This window comes from Erpetoichthys calabaricus, chromosome 13 (genome assembly GCF_900747795.2).
Source record: "Erpetoichthys calabaricus chromosome 13, fErpCal1.3, whole genome shotgun sequence".
NCBI classification, from domain to species: Eukaryota; Metazoa; Chordata; class Cladistia; order Polypteriformes; family Polypteridae; genus Erpetoichthys; species Erpetoichthys calabaricus.
This window is the reverse complement of record NC_041406.2, coordinates 106,729,580-106,751,385: the sequence shown is the minus strand read 5'-3', so window position 1 is coordinate 106,751,385 and position 21,806 is coordinate 106,729,580. Positions and strand designations below refer to the sequence as shown.

At 38.4% G+C, this 21,806-nt stretch overlaps 1 protein-coding gene across 1 annotated transcript in view; it reads left to right on the top strand.

The window, feature by feature from the left end:
* Positions 1-21,806, top strand: part of ptpn3 (protein tyrosine phosphatase non-receptor type 3) — a 363,093-nt gene that overhangs the window by 276,380 nt on the left and 64,907 nt on the right. Inside the window, exons 16-21 of the mRNA XM_028817422.2 lie at positions 243-320; positions 8,542-8,598; positions 10,299-10,455; positions 15,271-15,434; positions 16,820-16,910; positions 21,393-21,457. Coding sequence (XP_028673255.2) covers positions 243-320; positions 8,542-8,598; positions 10,299-10,455; positions 15,271-15,434; positions 16,820-16,910; positions 21,393-21,457 — 612 coding nt within the window. The remainder of the gene's footprint in view (positions 1-242; positions 321-8,541; positions 8,599-10,298; positions 10,456-15,270; positions 15,435-16,819; positions 16,911-21,392; positions 21,458-21,806) is intronic.

Sequence of the window (21,806 nt, the reverse complement as noted above, 5' to 3'; positions counted from 1 at the left end):
ACAATAATGGTTGCTACAGCTCCTCTTACACAAATATTTAAAAACTGTTCACGGACATATTTCCACACTCCTGAGACAGAAGGAGGAGTACAGAGTACTAGATGAAGAATTTTAAAAGCAATCCATTTTTTTGTGCATCTACCAAAATGCATAAAAAATGTTTACTTGATACATAGTGCATGTCAAAGATAATAATGACACTGTAAAGAAGTGGTAATTCTTTTACCTTTTATATTTTCCAGAGTGAGTTGATGGATGGCAGTCTGTTACTAATTCGGATTACACCAGATGAAGAGGGGAGATTTGGCTTTAATGTCAAGGTAAGTAAAAGCTGTACCGATTTTTTATATATGCAAACTTGTTATTCCTACCATGAAATTTATGGATTACTGTCTAATACTAAAATGGACCAGCTGTAAGCTATGTAATGACATACATAAAAACTAAATACAGTACATGTCTGCAAATTTATAGATGTGCCATTCTCAAAGTTGAATTTAAAAACAAGTAATAGCTAATACAGGCAGGGCTGCAGTCTGCATATTTATTCCAGCTGCCAAGTTAGGTCTGCAGCATGTCTTTGTTAAAATAACTCTTTAGCAAATGCCGTAATGAATTTGACTGAATATATAACCTAATTTTTAATAATTGAGATATTCCATAACAAAGAAATTATTAACTTGTGTCTTTTAATGTTTAATGGTTCCAACCCATACCGACCTTAGCTGATGTACTATAGTCACAGCCTAAGGGACCACCCGAGTCTTTTTAGTCCAAGGTCACCACAACCTGTCATGCTGAGAGCTTGGAACACGCCCATGGAAAGCATCAGACAGAGATATACATTTTTAACTTATTCAGATATATTTAAATAACAATGACATACAAAACCTGAAGTCGGCATCTTTAATCTCATGATTCATAGCACATGTGTTGGTTGCCAGAAAGATTAAAACATGTGCCTGCTCACAGCAATATACACTATATTGTGCAGCTACACAGAAAAGGCAAATGCTCATGACCAAGAAGACATTACACCAGAATTAATGTGTTGTATTTATTTTTCATTCAATACCAGTCTATCTGTCCATATTCCCAGTATGAGTGAGTGTGGGCTGGCTGGGTAGTTAATTAAAATCCTTTAGTCTTAACAGGTGTTCAGCCATTGTGGTTTGTGTTATGCTATAGTTGTATTCATGTTATGCATTATGCTACTTTTGTGTCAGGGTGGTTGCTTGTCTTTCTAAAAGGTGTTGTGCAGTTTTACCTGGATAACTCTTTTTCCTTTCCACATGGAGTAAGGATATCATCCAATTATTATTAGAGAGAATCCTTTATTACCATACATTGCCACTGACTCTTAGATTATAGAAATATATTTGGTCATTTATTGGAGTTGTATCTTATATATTAATATAGCTATTTGGAAATGTTAACATTTCTTTTGTTTGAACAGAGAAAATATATTAACACATTTTTATTTAGGTATTTGTTTCCTAGAGTTATTTTTATTTTTTTTATACTACATTAATATTTCATTCAAGTTTCATTTGATTGTCAAACTACACTTTGATCTTGCAAATCAGTTTGAGTGTAGGAAGTTGCATACAGGTGGACTATATCCTAAGTAATCCTATCATTTGTAAGAGATGCAATGTGAAAGAGATTAGACTGTAAGGTGGTAGCAGGGGATAGTGTAGATAGACAGCATCGATTGGTGGTATGTGGGATGAAATTCAAGGAGAAAAGAGAAAGAGATTGAGAACCAATGATCACATGGTGGAAGCTGAAAGAGGAAGACGATTGTGTGAAATTCAGAGAAGAAGTGAGACAGGCACGGGGTGGTGGTGAAGACAGTATAGATGATGAAACACTACAGTTGAAGTGATAAGGGAGAGAGCTAGGAAGGTGCTTGGTGTGACATCTGGACATAGGAAGGAAGACAAAAAGACTTGGTGGTAGAATGAAAAAGTACAGAAAAGCATAAAGAGGAAGAGATTAGCAAATATGAATTGGGTTAACAAGAGGTGCGACACAAGGTGAACAGAGAGGTGGTGAAGTCTAAGGAAAATGCATATGTTAAGCTGTATGAGAAGCTGGACACAAAGGAAGGAGAAAAGCACTTGTACTGATTAGCCAGGCAGAGGGACCAAGCAGGGAAGAATGTGCTACAGGGCAGGGTGATAAAGACTGCATATAGAAATTTGCTGACAAGCAGGGAGAGTGTATTGAAAAGGTGGAAGGAGTACTTTGAAGAACTTATGAGTATAGAAAATGAGAGAGAATTTGATTTACTATCTCCACTTCATACAACCTACAAAGTACCAGGGATCAGCAACCCTTTAGTGAGTTGGCCTGAACGATATTCCAGTGGAGGCATGGAGATGTTTAGGTTAAATAGTAGTAGTTTTTCTAACTTGACTGTTTAGCAAAATTTTGAAAAGCAAGAAGATGCTTGAGGAATGGCGAAGTATAGTAGTACCATTTTTTGAGAATAAGGGAGTTGTGCAGAACTGCGGTAACTGTAGGGGTATAAAGTTGATCAGCCACACCATGAAGATATGGGAAAGAGTGATGGATGCTAGGGTGAGAGGATAGGTGGCAATCTGTGAGCAGCAATATGGTTTCATGCCAGGAAACAGAGCTACAGATGTGATTTTTGCTTCAAGTGTTGATGGAGAAGTACAGAAAAGGTCAGAAGGAATTGCATAGTGTGTTTCTGGACATAGAGAAAAGCATACAACAGGGTGCCAAGAGACGAGTTATGGTACTGTATGAGGAATTCAGGAGTAGCAGAAAAGTATGTGTGAGTGATGCAAGATATGTATAAGGACAGTGTAAATGTGGTGAGATGTGCTGTAGAATGACAGTCTGGTTTAAGGTGAGAGTGGGAATACATCAAAGATCAGCTCTGAGCCCTTTCCTGTTTTCAGTGGTGATGGACAGGCTGACAGATGAGGTCTGACAGGCGTCTTCGTGGCTATGATGTTTGTGAATGATATTGTCATCTGTAGTGAAAGTAAACAGCTGGTTGAGGTGAAACTGTAGAGGTGGAGGTATGCACAATAGAAGAGAAATGAGTCAGGAGGAGTAAGACTTGTGTGTGAATGAAAGGGAAGGGTGTGACAGCAAGGAGTAGGGTTGGTGAAGGTAGACTAATTTCAATACTTGGATTCAACAGTCCGAAGCAATGGAGACTGCAGCAGAGAGGTGAAGAAGAGGGTGCAGGCAGGGTGGACTGGGTGGAGAAGAGTAGCAGAAGTGATTTGTGATAGAAGAGTAGCTGCAAGAATGAAAAGCAAGGTCTATAAAACAGTAGTGAGACCAGCTGTTGTATGAAAGTGGCGAAGCTGAAAATGCTACAATTTTCACTCTGAATAATGAGTAGACAGGATTAGGAATGAGTACGTAAGAGGGAAAAAGTGAGGGATGCTAGATTGAGATGGTTTTGCACATGCTAAGCAGAGATGAGGGGTACATCACTGATGGTTTCCTCTTTGTGATTATATAACATTACTTCTATTTATTATGTATCTTATTTTATGTTCATATATTTTATTTCTATTTTATGTTTTTTATGTTAATTGTTTTGTTTTTCTTTTATTCTATTATTGTAAAGCACTTTGGCCACAGCATTACTATTTTGTTTTAAATGTGCCATATAAATAAATTGACATTGACATTACATCGGGCTAAGAATATTGAGGATGGAACCGCCAGGCAAGAGGAAGGCCAAAGAGGAGGTTTATGGATGTGGAGGATATGAAGGCAGTCTGTGTGGCAGAAAATGATGATCTGCTGTAGTGACCCCTAAATGGGAGCAGCCAAAAGAAGAAGAAAAAGAATATTGTTACTTTTTAATTAATTCACACCCACTGTTGCTATTTTTGTTATTGTTTATTTTTCAGATGACTTTATCCATTCTGACTTAAGAGTTAGGATACTTTACAATTGTGTAATTTTTATATAGCTGGAGCTAAGATAGATTTAGTAACTTGCTCAGGGTCATAAAATATGCCAAACTAGGATGCTGAGCCAGCAATAAAGTCCAGGGGTAAAATTTATAAAACTTGCATACATGCAAAAAGAGGCTTGAAATGTGAATACATAACTTTCTACACAAAGGTCAGGATCCATCCATCCATCCATTCTCCAACCCGCTGAATCCGAACACAGGGTCACGAGGGTCTGCTGGAGCCAATCCCAGTCAACACAGGGCATAAGGCAGGAACCAATCCCAGGCAGGGTGCCAACCCACCGCAGGACACACACAAACACACCCACACACCAAGCACACACTAGGGCCAATGTAGAATCGCCAATCCACCCAACCTGCATGTCTTTGGACTGTGGGAGGAAACCGGAGCGCACGCAGACACGGGGAGAACATGCAAACTCCACGCAGGGAGGACCCGGGAAGCGAACCCAGGTCTCCTAACTGCGAGGCAGCAGCACTACCATTGCGCCACCGTGCCGCCCAAGGTCAGGATTTATAATAGAAAACTTAATGGGAGAATTTGTGTATATTTATGGTAACTGACCCATCCGTACAGAACATTTTGGAGAAAGTGGGAAATGGTACACTCTTGACAAAGTTGGGAAATGCAGTCAGATACAACTCACTTAATAATTCATATCACAGAACTGTTAAAATGTGTGCCAGCGTGTTGAATATAATGTGTAGACTCTATTCTAGTTGCCTATTAATACTAATTTCTCTAAAAGCCTGCAAAAAATTTCATGCTCCTTGAACACCCTTGTTTTCCTGACACGCGCAATTGCCCACCAATAAGCACTTTTGTTCTGCAAATGTGTCCATTAGCGCCACGCAGCCGGCACTCACCAATTTTCACCCAGTTGTATGCTCTTCCAGACACGAATTCTCTCTATTTTCACTTCCAGTTCGTCTGTATTTTCTCTAGTGATGAGTTGTAAGTAACTATATAGGCAAATGATACATCGTGATTTGACATGCGTACATTTCATTTGTGTTCTGTATCTACAATGATCTGTGTAAATGTAGGATGATATAAGAAATGAGGAAAGACATTTTGAACACACAGCTAAAACAGAATTTTTTTTTTTATTAAATTTTTTTTTTTTTTTTTTATTCTGACCCCATGTTGACCCACAGATGCCTGCTAAATGGATGTTAGTTAGTATTACATGCACACAGCAAAACATTTAAAGTGGACCTGCAGGAGGATGTCCTTTCCAAAAGCTGATCAAGCCAGTACAATTTCAATTTTTTTTTTTCTGTTTCACTCCAAAGTCTTAACTTATATTTAATAGCAACACTGCTGAAGAATTAGAAATGAGGTAATGCAATTCCCCAATCTGCTTTAGACCTTTGAAGTATAGATTTGTATTCCAAATGGGCATGATTACCTTTGTTTAATGATGGATATATTAAAGTATATGGAAATAGTCTGAAAAGATGTAAAATTTTGCTCATTTATTTCAGCCGGCACAAATGTGAGTTTTGGTATATCTAGAGATTATGTAGGTAAAAAAAGCTCCCCAAATTTCTACTTCAAAGGGAATGATGAAGATATCTCAAAATCTGTATTTCAGTCAAATGCTGAATGGCTTTCTAGCTCCTCTTGTAGAATGTCTTTAAAATAAGATGCTGTAAAAGCATGGGCAAATCAAAGTTATAACAAGGTAATCTGAATATGCATTTCCTTTACAAATACAAATAAATTACTAAACACATGTTCAGCAAACGAAAGATGAGAGGAAGGAGAATTGTCTTATTCAAAGTTATTTAATCAATTAATGCTTTCATGGAGTCAACTTTTGTACCACTGGAAAATAATAAAAATAAAAATTGGTATCTTTAGGTATACATAAGTCTCTGATAAATCCATTTTTTAAAATATTTTATGATATTTTAATTAAGTGAAATAGTTTACATTGTGTGTGAACCTTCCTTTAGGCAGGCGAATTACATGAGCAGCTCCTGGAGCTAGTGACCTGCCATTGAGTGTTTATCTGATTAATTGCTCCTAGGTTCCCTTTGCTTGTAATTCCCAAGCTGAAAACAATAACTGCTGAACTATTTGATTCTATCTATTCACTTTGCTGCTGCAAGGAGATTTAAACATTTGACCTGGAAATCTATATAGTCATGCATGATTTGAGAAGCCATGGGAATATGCACATTATCAGCCTTTTAATTGAAAAATAAGAATTAATTCTGTCAAACGCATTTATCAAATTTTCAAATCTGTTGGACGATATTAAAAAAGGTTGTTTTACAGACAAGACAGCACAAGTTCCTTCAGGTGCATAAATTAACATGCTGTCTAAGAGAACAATGCAAAAGTAAGTTTTTAATAATGTAGTTGATCTTGTGTTTCTGACTGCTTCGACATGTTTTTCTGCTAATGAAGACATTGGCAATGACGGAATATCTGAAACATGAAAATACACATTATGAGAAAGACTTGGAACTCTTACTGGCCTTGCCACTACCCTCAGCTAGACTAGACACAGAAGCAGTTAAGAAGGTAAATAAGTTACATGGCACAGTGCGTTTGTGCAGTACATGTGTGTATATTTGTGAGGCTACATCTGAAACATTGTGAGCAGTTTTAGTTTCCTTACATAACAGCACTAGATAAATTAAAGACTATGACTACTACATTAATCCTTGGGCTAAATCGTTTAGGTTAACTGAGATTAGGAGGTGGCATGTTAGGAGTATTAAAAATAATGAGGGGATTATTAGTAAGGTAACCGTTACTTTAAAATTGCCATTTTAACAAGAATGTAATTCCAGATTTCCCCTGGGCAAGGGCATACTTTTCAGATAAATTGGGTTTGTACTATACTTTAACATTCTAGTTTTGAATGTTTTCTCAGATTTCAATGTTTTTATGCTGGCCAGTACATTTTATGGGATGATGGGGATAGAGAGTACCCCAAAGTATTGTTTACATAGAAGTTTATTGTGTACCCATTACAAATAATGTTGGCTGAGTCATGCTTTTTAGCCTGATAACGAGTGTGGGTACTTTTAATTCTAGGAGAAATTTTGGAATATTGTAAGACAAATATAAAACTAATAATGAACAAAATGAAGAAATTAAGAGAGAATGAGAATTATTCTGTTGGTTTTACTGAAGCAGTGTGTGCTTTATAACTTTAAAATGTTTATATGTAATAAACACCAATGAAAAAAGAGCATTAGTAGGACTCCATGAACTAGAAAATGATTTTCAAAAATAGAAGTAAAAAGGTGTGTAAACAAAAACAACTATCACAAAGCACAAAACATTTGTTTAAAAAAAAGTTATATTAGTTGAATTGTATTTCATCATTATTTTAATACCATTACTTCATTAAGTGTTTCTTAATAATCAGTGAGCCTTTATTTAAATGAAATAAACAATATTATTTTAAAATTTAGGTTTATTAACATCCCACATTAAATGCTTTTTAAAGCGAGTACCTAGAAAAAGGCTAAATGTGAGTTTCACTGTATTGCTTCATGTACAGTAAATTACCAAGTAGTGCTCAAGATGAACGTGTTACTGCAGATCTTCAGTTGGGTGAGTTATGATTGAAAACCCATGATGTGCTGATTATATATCAAAATGCTTATGCTGTTATAACTGTCTATACATTTTTACACATTGTGGAGTATCATAAATGTCATTTTGATAGCTTAGCTTGAGAATCTCTGTGACTTCTGTGTTTTTAAACTCATAAGTAACAGACACTTGCTCCTTGCTAAACAATGACCTACTCCTCCACTACTGCAATACACTGTACATCTTGCAATATGTGCTTTTTCATACAAAAATATTTCCAGGCGAAATCAGCTTTCATTATATCTCTACTTGTGTACTGTGTACCTCTCACATGTTTGGAAGTTCCCAAAGAAGCAGTTTCATGAGTTCCCATTATACTGTCCTTGTTTGCATTTAAATCATTTGTTGACTTCAGCTTCATTCCTTTAGTATGTTTCTTGGCATTAAAAAAAAACAAAACACCTAGTCGTGTCATGTCTTACTTTTGAAACATCAAGCCCATTTGTCTAGCTAATAGCTAATCTGTCCCCAAAGTGTAAAGATAACACAGTTGCTGCTGGCACTTTTTGTTATCAAGTTTTTAATCCATAGGGGTGTAGCATGTTGGTAGTGTAAGGTTGGACTTTTGTGGATATCACTGCTGAGAGATGCTGTAGTTACTACTTCTTATTTCCTTAGTTCTATTGTAATGTAATACCAAAACTAAAATGGCTGAATATTTTTTAAAGGAACTGTTCATAGAAAGGTAGTTTTGATTTAAGCAATATAGTGAGTAATCTTACATTATATATAACATTTGTTTATTAGCCACTTTGTATTGGTTAAGTAGAAAAAGTTGTTGAACTGCCATTCGGCAAATGACTGTTGAGGATCTGGTGCATCTGAAATGCCAGTGTAGATTTCTGTTCTATTTTCAGTTATTCTATTATATAAAATGTCATTTTGCATACCTGCTCACAGCCCATGGTTTCCTTTCTTATATTTTCCATTTTGTTTTCTACAGGGTGGAGTGGACCAGAAGATGCCTCTTGTGATATCTAGAGTTAGCCCAGATTCTCCAGTAAGTTTTGGCTTAAGAAATGTAGAAGACTGTTTTGTATCTGAGCTTGCTTTGGCACAGTTCAATCAGTTTATCAGGTACACTAATTTAGTAGAGAATAGGATCTTTTTGGCATAGATTCATCAAGTTCCTGGTAAAATCTTTTAGGAATTTTGTTTCATGCCGACTCACATATTTATGCTGTGACCCACCTGTTCCACCTCATCCCAAAGGTGATGTCTTGGACTTTGATCTAGAGGTAGCTACAGAATGATACAGATGATGACCATCTTTGTGATATGGTGCATTATTCCACTGGTCACAAATGTTTGAAAAGGACCTTAAAGGGATACATATGATTGGCTACAATACAAAGCTATTTTGTGGCACTAAAATGAAAACCAGTAGGTGTTAACAGGGCCAGCAAAACATTCCCCCATGCCATTACACTACCATCCATTATCCAACCCGCTATATCCTAACTACAGGGTCATGGGGGTCTGCTGGAGCCAATCCCAGCCAACACATGGCGCAAGGCAGGAGACAAACCCTGGGCACTACCACAATTCTGTGCATAGCCATGACAGGTCTTGCCCCTTTTCATTTCACATTCACATAGGGAGGAGGCTAGTGGTGAACCTGAGGCCTTCAAGTCAGATTATTCAATTGAACTGCCTCCTGCAAGTTGAATGAATTAAGTTCTGTTTACTTGTTCAACTGTGTGAGGGCATTAAATTGCACAGTGATAAGCTCTTGTGATCTGTCCCTCAGTCTCTGTGTCCCTTTACTACACATGGATTGATGATGTTTACTCTACATTTTTTAAACTGAATGTTATATTTTTTGCATCACTTTAGCACTATTTAGGTTTGTATTCTTATTGTGATTGTCATGATTTTCCAATTTCATGAGTGGTGCAGAGCCTTCATCCAAAACACAATAGTGTGTAAATGAGAAGCTGTAAAGCCAGTTTTAGAACAAACTGAAACTGAATCATTAATTAAATCAAGCAATTGTGATGACAATGCAAATTGGTCATCAGACGTTCACATGAATAGTAAAGCTGATAGATACAGCACGTATATGACTAAACCGTATGGATATGCCTGTTGAAAATGGACACCTGAAGTTTCACTGTGCTGCCAGGTAGGTGTGTGGCAAAAAGACAAAATGATTGCAATCAAGTAAAGCAACAAGACACTATCCCCTAAGCACTGTTCACAATGCAGCCAATGTCATTCGTGACATGGAAAATGTGGAAGTCACTAAGCCTTGCACTGTGTTGACCTATAATAACACAAAGAATGTGTCAATTGTGTGAATCAGGCACTGACATTCTACCTACCCATGTGCATGCAACAGGAAAAATGTCATAGGAAAAGTGCATAAAGAAACACATTTCTACTGTCCCGATTGCAACATTGGGCTTTGCGTTTGTGACTGTCCCAAAACATATCACACAAAGGAAGTATACTAAATCTGCATCAGTACAGCTGTGGACATTAAACATACTTTTCCTATTCTATTTATGTTGACATTTTAATGTTTACATGTTTCTTTTACACCTAACATTTTTTCTTCTTGAAAAAAATTCAAGGGTTTTCATTTATTTTTCTATGGATGAACATAATGCTAAAGAAGTTGTTTTATTTCATTCCACTGCACTGGAAAAGTTTGTGAGTGTAGCAGTTTTGACAGTTGTATTCTGTTTTTCCCCTTAGGCAAGCAAGTGTACACCTAAACTTCTGGAAGGTGATCAGATTGTGCTGATCAACGGAAGAGATATCTCTGAGCACACACATGATCAGGTGGTCATGTTCATCAAAGCAAGTCGGGAATTGCACAGCAAAGAGCTTGCTCTTTTGGTCCGTCGCAAAGGTGCACTATCAAAATTTATTTGAGTAGAGTCTAAATGTCTGATTTGATCTTTTTTTTTTTTAATTTTGAGTGACACATCTTCCACCACTGCTCCTGGCCTAGTGACCTAAATACTGGTAAACACCATAGTGTCATAGATTAGCAAGCTCTACATCTAGGGTTTTCCATGTGAATTTAGGGGAGTCCCAGAAATATATGTGTATGTGTATCTTCCAAATATGCAATCTAAAGGTAAAAATAAGCGGATTGTCAAAGAAACAAAAAGACTTTAGTAATCTTTGACTAGGTCTGAATAAGACTGAAAAGTAAAACAAAGTGTTAAACCCAATGTAATCAATGATACAGTGAATGAATATATTATGACGAGTTTTCAGTAGCCTTATGTGTGAAGGCAAGGGCCGATTTACTGTGGAGATATTCTTAAGAAAGACAGACTGACATTAGAGATGACATGCTTTAGTATTAGCTTTATCATGGATCTTCTATACACATCCATCCATCCTCTTCCACTTATCCGAGATCAGGCCGCTGGGGCAGCAGCTTGAGCAGAGATGCCCAGACTTCCCTCTCCCCGGCCACTTCTACTAGCTATTCCGGGGGAATCCTGAGGCGTTCCCAGGCCAGCCAAGAGACATAGTCCCTACAGCGTGTCCTGGGTCTTCCCCGGGGCCTCCTCCCAGTTGGATGTGCCCAGAACACCTCACCAGGGAGGCGTCCCCGATGTGGAGAAGCAGTGGCTCTACTCTGAGCTCCTCCCGGATGACTGAGCTTCTCACCCTCTCTTTAAGGGAAAGCCCAGATGCCCTGCAGAAGAAACTCATTTCAGCCGCTTGTAATCGCGATCTCGTTCTTTCGGTCACTACCCGCAGCTCATGACCATAGGTGAGGGTAGGAACGTAGATCGACAGGTAAATTGAGAGCTTTGAATACGGATCAGCACCTTTTTCACCATAACAGACCGATGCAGAGCTCACATCACTGAGGACGCCACACTGATCCACCTGTCGATCTCCTGCTCCATTCTTCCCTCACTTGTGAACAAGACCCTGAGATACTTGAACTCCTCCACTTGGGGTCTCGCTCCCAACCCTGAGAAGGCACTCCACCCTTTTCCGGCTGAGGACCATGGTCTCGGATTTGGAGGTGCTGGTTTCCATCCCAGCCGCTTCACACTCGGCTGCGAACCGATCAAGAGAGAGCTGATGATCACGGCCTGATGAAGCAAACAGGACAACATCATCTGCAAAAAGCAGTGACCCAATCCTGAGCCCACCAAACCGGACCCCCTCAACGCCCTGGCTGCGCCTAGAAATTCTATCCATAAAAGTTATGAACAGAATCGGTGACAAAGGGCAGCCCTGGTGGAGTTCAACTCTCACCAGAAATGGGTTCGACTTACTGCCAGCCATGCGGACCAAGCTCTGACACCCTTCTTTTCCAAGTCCACAAAACACATGTAGACTGGTTGGGCAAACTCCCATGTGCCCTCCAGGACCCTGCCACGGGTGTAGAGCTGGTCCACTGTTCCACGACTTGGACGAAAACCACACTGTTCCTCCTGAATCCGAGGTTCGACTATCCGACGGACCCTCCTCTCCAGGATCCCCGAATAGACTTTTCCAGGGAGGCTGAGGAGTGTGATCTCTCTGTAGTTGGAACACACCCTCCAGTCCCCTTACTTAAAGAGGGGGGACCACCACCCTGGTCTGCCAATCCAGAGGCACTGTCCCTGATGTCCATGTGATGTTGCAGAGGCGTGTCAACCAAGACAGTCCTACAACATCCAGAGCCTTGTGGAACTCCGAGCGTATCTCATCCACCCCCGGGGCCCTGCCACCAAGGAGTTTTTTGACCACCTCGATGACCTCAGTCCCAGAGGTGGGAGAGTCCACCTCCGAGTCCCCAGGCTCTGCTTCCTCATTGGAAGGCATGTTAGTGGGATTGAGGAGGTCTTTGAAGTACTCCCCCCACCTACCCACAACGTCCCAAGTTGAGGTCAACAGCGCACCATCCCCACTATATACAGTGTTGACACTGCACTGCTTCCCCCTCCTGAGATACCAGATGGTGGACCAGAATCTCCTCAAAGCCATCCGGAAGTCGTTCTCCATGGCCTCCCCAAACTCCTCCCACGCCCGAGTTTTTGCCTCAGCAACCACTGAAGCCGCATTCCGCTTGGCCTGCCGGTACCTATTAGCTGCCTCCGGAGTCCCACAGGACAAAAAGGTCCTGTAGGACTCCTTCTTCAGCTTGACGGCATCCCTCACCGCTGGTGTCCACCAATGGGTTCGGGGATTGCCGCCACGACAGGCTCCGAGCACCTTACGGCCACAGCTCCGGTCAGCCACCTCAACAATAGAACGGAACATGGCCCATTTGGACTCAATGCCCCCCCCTCGGGATGTGGTCAAAGTTCTGCCGGAGGTGGGAGATGAAGCTACTTCTGACAGGGGACTCTGCCAGACGTTCCCAGCAGACCCTCACAATACGTTTGGGCCTACCTGGCCTGACTGGCATCCTCCCCCACCATCAAAGCCAACTCACCACCAGGTGGTGATCAGTTGACAGCTCCGCCCCTCTCTTCACCTGAGTGTCCAAGACATGTGGCCGCAAGTCCGACGATACGACCACAAAGTCGATCATCGAACTGAGGCCTAGGGTGTCCTGGTGCCAGGTAAAAATATGGACAACCCTATGCTTGAACATGGTGTTCGTTATGGACAATCCATGATGAGCACAGAAGTCCAATAACAAAACACCGCTCGGGTTCAGATCGGGGGGGCCATTCCTCCCAATCACCCCCTTCCAGGTCTCGCTGTCATTGCCTATGTGAGCATTGAAGTCTCCCAGCAGAACGAGGGAGTCCCCAGAATGTGCGCCCTCTAGCACCCCCTCCAGGGACTCCAAAAAGGGTGGGTATTCCAGACTGCTGTTCGGCGCATACACGCAAACAGTTAGGACCTGTCCCCCCCACCCGAAGGCGGAGGGCGGCTACCCTCTCGTCTACTCAGGTAAACCCCAATGAACAGGCTCCAAGTTGGGGGGCAATAAGTATGCCCACACCTGCTCAGCGCCTCTCACCGAGGGCAACTCCAGAGTGATAGAGTCCAGCCCCTCTCAAGGAGACTGGTTCCAGAGTCCACGCTGTGTATCGAGGTAAGCCCGACTATATCTAGCTGGAAATTCTCAACCTTGCACACTAGCTCAGGCTCCTTCCCCTTCAGAGAGGTGGCATTCCACATCTCAAGAGCCAGCTTCTGTAGCCGAGGATCAGACCGCCAAGGTCCCCGCCTTCGGCCACCACCTAACTCACACTGCACCCGACCTCCTTGGCCCCTCCTACAGGTGGTGAGCCCATGGGAACTTCTATACATAATCAGAAGATAATGGAAGATCTTTTAAACTATTAATTGACATGACTTAAAGTATGTATACTTGTAGTCTCTATAACATTATTAAAGATCCCAGTGGCAGTTGTGAAATCAAGCAAATTGAATGTGATAGACTGTTACAGCATATTTCACACACCAATCAATCCATTAATTTTTCTGAAACTTGTTTTATTGGATGTTCACAAAGATTAAGAGTCAATCAAAGCTGCATTAGGAACAAGACAGAAAACAACCCTTTTACAAAAAACATGCTTTTGCTTATGCTAGACAAGGTTGTAAATCAGCTTAACATGCATCCAGCTCCATTGGGAATTGGGTGTAAATTTGACAGGCCAGAGAAAACCCAGATAGATACAAAAAAAACTGTGCATGAACAGTGACTGGTGTAAGATTCAAATATCTGTACGTGTATTACAATACTGCATGTGCTAAGCTTTAGTGTTGCCCCACCAACTCTGTTGCATTGATTTCAGTTTTACCTGACCTTTACAGGTGCAGAAAAGGTACTTCTAAGAGTGTTTTCCTGCTTTTATATACCAAATATGTTATATTTCTATTACAATAACCTGCTTCTAGCAGATAAATTATCATGCTAAATTTAAAAGGCAAGCAGTTTAATAGTGTAGATAATTTTCATGTACACAAAGCATTGCTTCACTCTCTTAGTAACAGCAGTGCATCTCAAAATGGTATCTCTCTCATTGTCTTAATAGTTTTTTCCCAGTGTATCATTTGGTCATTGCATTCTCTGTAGGTCAGCCTGTCTGGGTGTACCAGAAGTGGGTACTGAACTTGTGACATTATGGTGTGCTCTCTGCATTATTCAAGAGTGAAATATTGACGTATTAACTATAATATAAAAGAAAAGTATAGTGAATTTGTTAATGTATGTATTACATATTGATTATTTAAGAGCACCATTGTCAAAGTAGCAGTTATGCCAAACTTTATCTTTTAATACCCAGGAGAAAAAGAGAAATTAAGCATTAAGAACAGCAATACTACCACCTTTAACAGTAATCTGTTATACTAGAGTAACTGATCTTAGTCTATTGCAGAAATTGGGAATCATGCAGTTAAACAATTTACTATTTATTCTTGGAATTCAAGAAAGCCTGCATCTTTCAATCATATAGTGAAGTGTAGACATTATTATGCCCAGAAAACTATGGATAAAAAATTCACAGTTTTGCAAAGAATCTTTATATTTCATAGCACTTTTATGAAAGGAATACCATCCCAACACATTTTAAATTCACAAGCCATTCATTCAGCCAGTGCCAGAGGATGCAATGGATTACAGTTTTATGGGAGTGCCAAACTTGCGTACATAATAATTTGAGAAATCTCACAATAAAGAATGACTCTGCAAAGACCAATAACTTCTGTGTGTGACTATATTCTATTCTATTAACTTTTTCAGTTGCAAAACCATTCATTCAGCCAGTGCCAGAGGATGAAATGGATTTCAGTTATATGGGAGCGCCAATCTTGCCTACATTTCCTCAGTATGGTGAGACTCTGGAGGAATCCATGGCACAAATGAAGAGTGGCCTTGAAAGTGGCACTGTGCTCATCCAGTTTGAGGTTTGTCAATAGGAAAACTGCTTAATCACAATGTATTTGCTCTGGAGTGCAGTGGTAGAAGCTTAAATAATTACTGAGCTAGTCTTAGCATTGTAAAGTTAAAAATAACAAAAAATGATAGACATTGTTTTCAATATTTAATGACTAATTTATATTAATTATACAGTAGTATCATTTAAACACTAAATAGTGTCTAATTAGCAAAACAATTACATATGTCAAGTTGCATTTTGTCTTGCATGTTTTACTGTGAACACTCTCTTAATTACAGAAGTACACAAGCATTTTATTCAGCAGGGCACTAGAAGGTAACATAAAGCTGCCCACCACAACAACGCCACACACCTCTCACAAACAGATTAAACATGTTCCCTCGTACTTGTCTTGCTGTATTTAACCAATGAGTATCATTGGAAGTGTTCTTTTGTCTCACTAGGAGTTCAGATTTCAAAATTATGCTTGCAGGGACAGATAGGTCTTGACTGAAACCTTTAGCAATCCTTGGGCGGTGACTGCAGACTACACTAAGAGTAGTGAATGTTCTTAAATTCTTTAGACTATTCAGGTGTCTGGTATAGCTAGCATTCTCCAGCTGAAACTTTTTTTTTTTTTTTTTTGCTGTATTCAGGCTTCACAATTTTTGATTCATTTATTATTGTGCTTATTTGTTATGTATTTTAGCATTGCATCAGCAGAGAGTAGACAAACCTATGTACTGAATTGTGAAAATGGTTATATTAACTAAAAACTTATTACTGCCTTTAATTAAACTATTATGTTTTTTATATTACAGTACTGTTTACTTTCCGGCTTTACATTCTGTCTGTATATTCAGATAGGGTTTACAGGGTAAAATACAGTAAAGGTATTTCAGACTGTGTTAGAATGCAGCAGTGCATTTGCTCCAAGACTTGTTTTTATTATTCTGGTTTACTGAATAGAATAATAGACTAGAAATATGAATGAGCTGCTGCTCTGCTGGATATGGTACCCACATGTCAGAGTTCTAAATTTTCTTTACAACAAATTAATTAAAAAGGAGCTCTTAACCATTAGACCTACCAGATTCATTGCAACTCTGTTTACCTTGTATATTTCAATGCACTTTACATTTGGGAATAAAACAAATCATAATCTACAGCATGTCATATTACGGTCTTAAATGAACACCAGAGCAGATCACTAAGTAGTCAAATCAAACAAGAATCTTGGTGAAAAAGAGAGGAGAGTCTGTTCCAAATATAAAATATGCTCTGTGAAACTTTAGGATGAAGATTGCCTACATCTGAAAATAATGATCATCTCACAAAATCATTTTTTCAAAACCAAAAATTGGCTTCTGATAAAAGTCCCTTTGAATTACATTTAATGTTTCTGTCTTGCAGCAATTGTACAGAAAAAAGCCAGGAATGCCATTTATGTGTGCAAGGCTACCACAAAACATGGACAAAAACAGATATAAAGATGTCTTACCATGTAAGTGCTTCTAAAATCTTGTTATTATTCTACGAAAGGATGCTGGCCTGTTACTTTACAATACACATCATTGCAGTCTTGTAATTTTTGCATTGTTTTTAAGGTTTACTGACCTTAATTGTTTTATTTTTTTTTAACTATCTAAATTTTGCAAAGCAACTTTCCTACTGGGCACTATAGTAGTCAACAAATGCCAAATAATGTTACATTATCAATGTCTTTCTTATAACACTTTTTATTAATGTTGTCTCAATAATTTAGAAATAAAACATGTTTTTCTTAAATGTGAAAAATTATGTGGTACTGCCTACCATATGCAAAATATGTATAGAATATGGATTGTATATGCACAGTAATGTTGCCAGGCTGTGCCTTTTTTGTTTCTAAAAATCAAGATGAAGCAAAATAAAACTACCCTTGAGCAAAACTCACTGGTAAAAATAAATCTGAACCTTGATGCTAAGATGCATTCTGGAACTGCAGTATAAAGAAGCTGTTTTTAAAAACATGTTCGTAAGTAAATCTGGTTTTTCACTCCATTGATATTGGAGTAGAATGAATACACAGTACACCATATCCGGTAAACCCAAAGTGTCTACGTTCTAATTCATTCTTCGGTGGGTTTACTAAAATATTTAGGGTCATTATGTTGGAGAGACTCATTTTCACCTCAACTTCAGCTCACAGACAGTGGTAATTTTCTTTCTGGACATTCTGGAATGATAATGCGGTAACAGTAACAGCCACAATCCATGACACTTCCAACATTAACAGTAGGAATCTTAGTGGTAGCCACTGTGTCATAATCCACAGATGTAACATTTGTATTGTGCCCATCAAGGTTGATTTTACATTAATATTTCAATTTATGGGATCATAGATTTTTTTCACCTTAATATTAACTAAAGAATTATTTTGTGGAACAAAAATTCTCCTTATTGATAACCCTTGAAGACCTTTGGTATGCAGCATGCATTGTATTATTGAGATATGAAAAGGTACATCAGCAGAAGCTAGATACAATACTTCACGATGTCCCTCAAGCAGTTTTGGACATACTGTATTTGTTTTATCTTGCTACTCTGTGGCATAACTCTGAAGAGTATCCACTTCTAGATTGGTAAGGGCAAAATCAGACATTTTTGTTAGCAAAGCAAGATTGGGAACATGTAATTCTTATACAAAACCTGTACCTTGTATTCTTTTTCATAAAGAGTCAATCCTTTATTATTTAGCTAAAGTTCAAATTGGGAATTAAATAATATGGCACTTTTTACATCATCAGTTAACACATTATATAATAATGCCACAGTAATGGGAATATGTCCAAAGACCCAAAACACAAAATGATATAGACTTATAAAGTCATTATTGTCTTGTGTACTGATTACATTGAATTTTTTAACTTGCATGTGCTAGTCAACATGCAACACATCACTCCACTCCTTCTAGCATCATGAACAGTGAGTATAACCAACCTGCCTCAAGCCTTCTATATCGGGGTCCCCAACTCTGGTCCTGGAGGGCCGCAGTGGCTGCAAGTTTTCATTCTAACCCTTTTCCTAATTAGTGTCCTGTTTTTGCTCCTAATTAACTTCCCTTGAATTAATTTTATTTAATTGGTTCTTGAAAACTCAGACCCCTTAATTAGCAGCAAACAATAATAAATTACAAAATGAACCAAAACACGACCAGCAAACTGTGTCGATCATACAATGTGTGAAAAAAGAAAGATGAAGGTCTCAGGAATGTTGATCTGCTCAGGTCCCCAACACATTTGAACAGTGCTCTTAGAAAAGAGAAAATCAACAATTTCAGAAATATTTGCTATTGCCCAATAAGAGCAGCAACAAGCCATGGAATTAAAGAACGGGTTTAGTTAACAACAAGACTCGGTGCCTAATTAAGCAACTGCTTGGAGTGAAATAGGTGGGAGTTTGAGGCCCTGATTTAGTTGGTCTTCTGTTGGCTCACTAACATCACATTTCTTTTCTGTTTGGGTGCCATTTAAGGAAAGAAATGAAGCAATTCAGAGGAACAATGAAGAAATCCAGAGGAACAGATCTTAAAAAAAACAAATAAATTAAAATTAATTCAAAAGAAGATAATTGGCAGCAAAAACAGTGCACTAATTAAGAAAATGGTTACACTGAAAACCTGCAGCCACTAGGGCCCTACAGGACCGGAGTTGGGGACCCCTGTTCTGTTCTGTATCATCAACAAGGTGACAAAAGACAGCAAATATTTAAAAAATAAATCCCAACAATTCCAGAAAGCAAACAATTAGAAATAAACAATATTCCAAAAAAAAAAATTCATTATTGGCATAAAATGAGCTTAAAAAAAATCTTGACAAAGTAGCAAAATGTGACAAAGTATTAAACTGAAAAAAAGCCTATAAGTGGGGAATATACGTAGGGAGAACAAAATATTATACATGACTATCCAAAAAGCTACCTCCGCTCTGGGCCACTCCATTCATGGGGTGTCTTGCCCACTTTCTTACCTCTCGTCTCTTAATCTTGCTTCTAGACTCTTTACTCCTCTGGCTCAAGGCAGAGTGAAACTTTATGCCAGAGTCAGTTGTTAACCAAGCTTCAGAATTACTTCCATAGTAAAGGATCATCTTCCTTGGCTTCAATGAAACCCAACTAAAGTTCTTTCACCTGGCCCTGTTTCAATATGTCAGTAGTTTGGACAGTCAGATTCTGGCTGCATTTGACATTATATTCATTATTTTGTCTAGTTTTTTGTTCTGAAATGTATTTTTATTATTGTTCACATTTTGTGCTTTTGAATATTGCAGTCTGAGGATGCTTTCCAGCTATTAAGGATGGTTGTAGTTGTTGCTGTTGTATATGCATGCTCTAGCGTATAACATGGAAGCCATTTTATTTATGTATGATCTCTGTATAAATAAATTGCATTAAATTAGTTTCTAAGTAAAGAATACTTAAGAACACCTTGACACTTTCACATTTGTACTGTCAATAGATTTGTTTCCATTTTATCTTTGCAACTTACAAATAATCTAAGTAAAAACTTTTTTTGACAAATCTAACAAATATTTGTTTTATTTTCATACAGTATGACAGTCTGTATATGGAGATGTTGTAATGTTTTATACTCTACAGTTATCATAGTATACATATTTAATCTGTCCAAGCCTAAACTCAATGAACAGTTCAACAGAATCAATAGAATCATAAAGTAAATTGACTTTTAGGAGATTCTCAGCATGTGCCATCCTGGTGGTCAGTTTACCTAAGGCAGCCCCTTTCCTGCATGGTGCATCTTCAAATATGAAAGATTTATACATACATACTTATATATACTGTATATTTTCACTGTGAATCAGTTCAACACAAGTATTTAGATATCTATTTATCTGCGCTCTCCATAGTGCTTCAATTGCATGGCTTACTCTTCATCTCTACCTGTTTAGTTTGCAGTATGTATTTATATGAGGGAAAAGGCAACATGTTTGATAAGAAACAAACTGATATCTTGTAGTGAGCAGAAAAGGAAGGTGGATCAACATTTGAGTTGTCTCAACCATTTTACAGTGAAGAGTGATGTGAGAGCAGCTAGTGCCTTTTAAAACGCAATAACTTTATATTAAAGCAAAGGAAAGGTAAAAGCATTTCAAAAGATACTAAGTTCTGCAAATTTTCAATTTTACAGTTATAATTCTTAAGGATACCACATCAGTTAATTATATGTGGATGCCATACATACACACACACACACACATGCATCATGATAACTACAATGTCTGGCTCTTCACAAACAAGTAAGCCTCTTTAAATGGAATTTTTTTTAGTTAGTACATTGTATAGTGGAACTGTAATGCTGTCATACCTGCTTTTGTCTTTATGTCAAGGTCCTTTTCCTATCTGGCGAGATTTTCAGAATGCTTGGCAACAGATGTGGGTGTTTGATTATTTTAGCTATATTCTTTCTCAATTTATAATTATATAAGTTCTGCATTTACTTCAAAGCCTGAATCTGTTGTTTTTTTTTTTTTTGTATTGTATTTATCTGACTGCACTTGTGCCATCCCCAATTTTGGCGTCTACCTATAGGTCCTTACTAATTTCCAGTGCATCTGAAATTAATTTCTCTGTAATTGATGAAGCCGGTTAAATCCACAAACGTGATAAATGCATGCACTTTTCAATGCCCTTTTTCTCTTTTGCTGGGTTATAAAGAACAAGCATATTTCCTAGCAGTTGATGAGTGCAGGGCAGGACCCAACCACAGGCAAAATAACAAGGCACATTCAGGCATTTCTAAAATGCTATACTAATACTCATAGCAATGTGTGTGCACTTTTATTCTGATTCACATATATTCTCTCTCTAGCTTCTGTAAAGTTTTAATTTCCCATATATAAAGTATACCTATCTCTCTATTTCTACAATACATATGTGCACAATCAAACATGCACAATATTCTGTACTGTATGTTTTTATTTTCTAGATGACACTACCAGAGTGGTCTTACTTGGAGAAGAGGACGATTACATAAATGCAAATTACGTTAATGTAAGTTTTATGTGTTTCATTTTAATGGGAATGTAGTTTGGTAGGGAATGGTTTTGGTAATTTTACTCATTGAAACATCCATCCATTGTCCATCCCGCTGAATCTGAACACAGGGTCACGGGGTCTGCTGGAGCCAATCCCAGCCAACACAGGGAGCAAGGCAGGAACCAATCCTGGGCAGGGTGCCAACCCACCACACTCACTGAAACATTTATATGTTATGTTCTCACTGTTACATAGCCAACATGACCAGGGCATTTTTCATGGACTGATTTTTTAGAGCTATGGTCGCTTGAGGGGTAACTGTTGTTCATTTTCAATTTATGTTTGGTTTCCAAAGAGATATTCC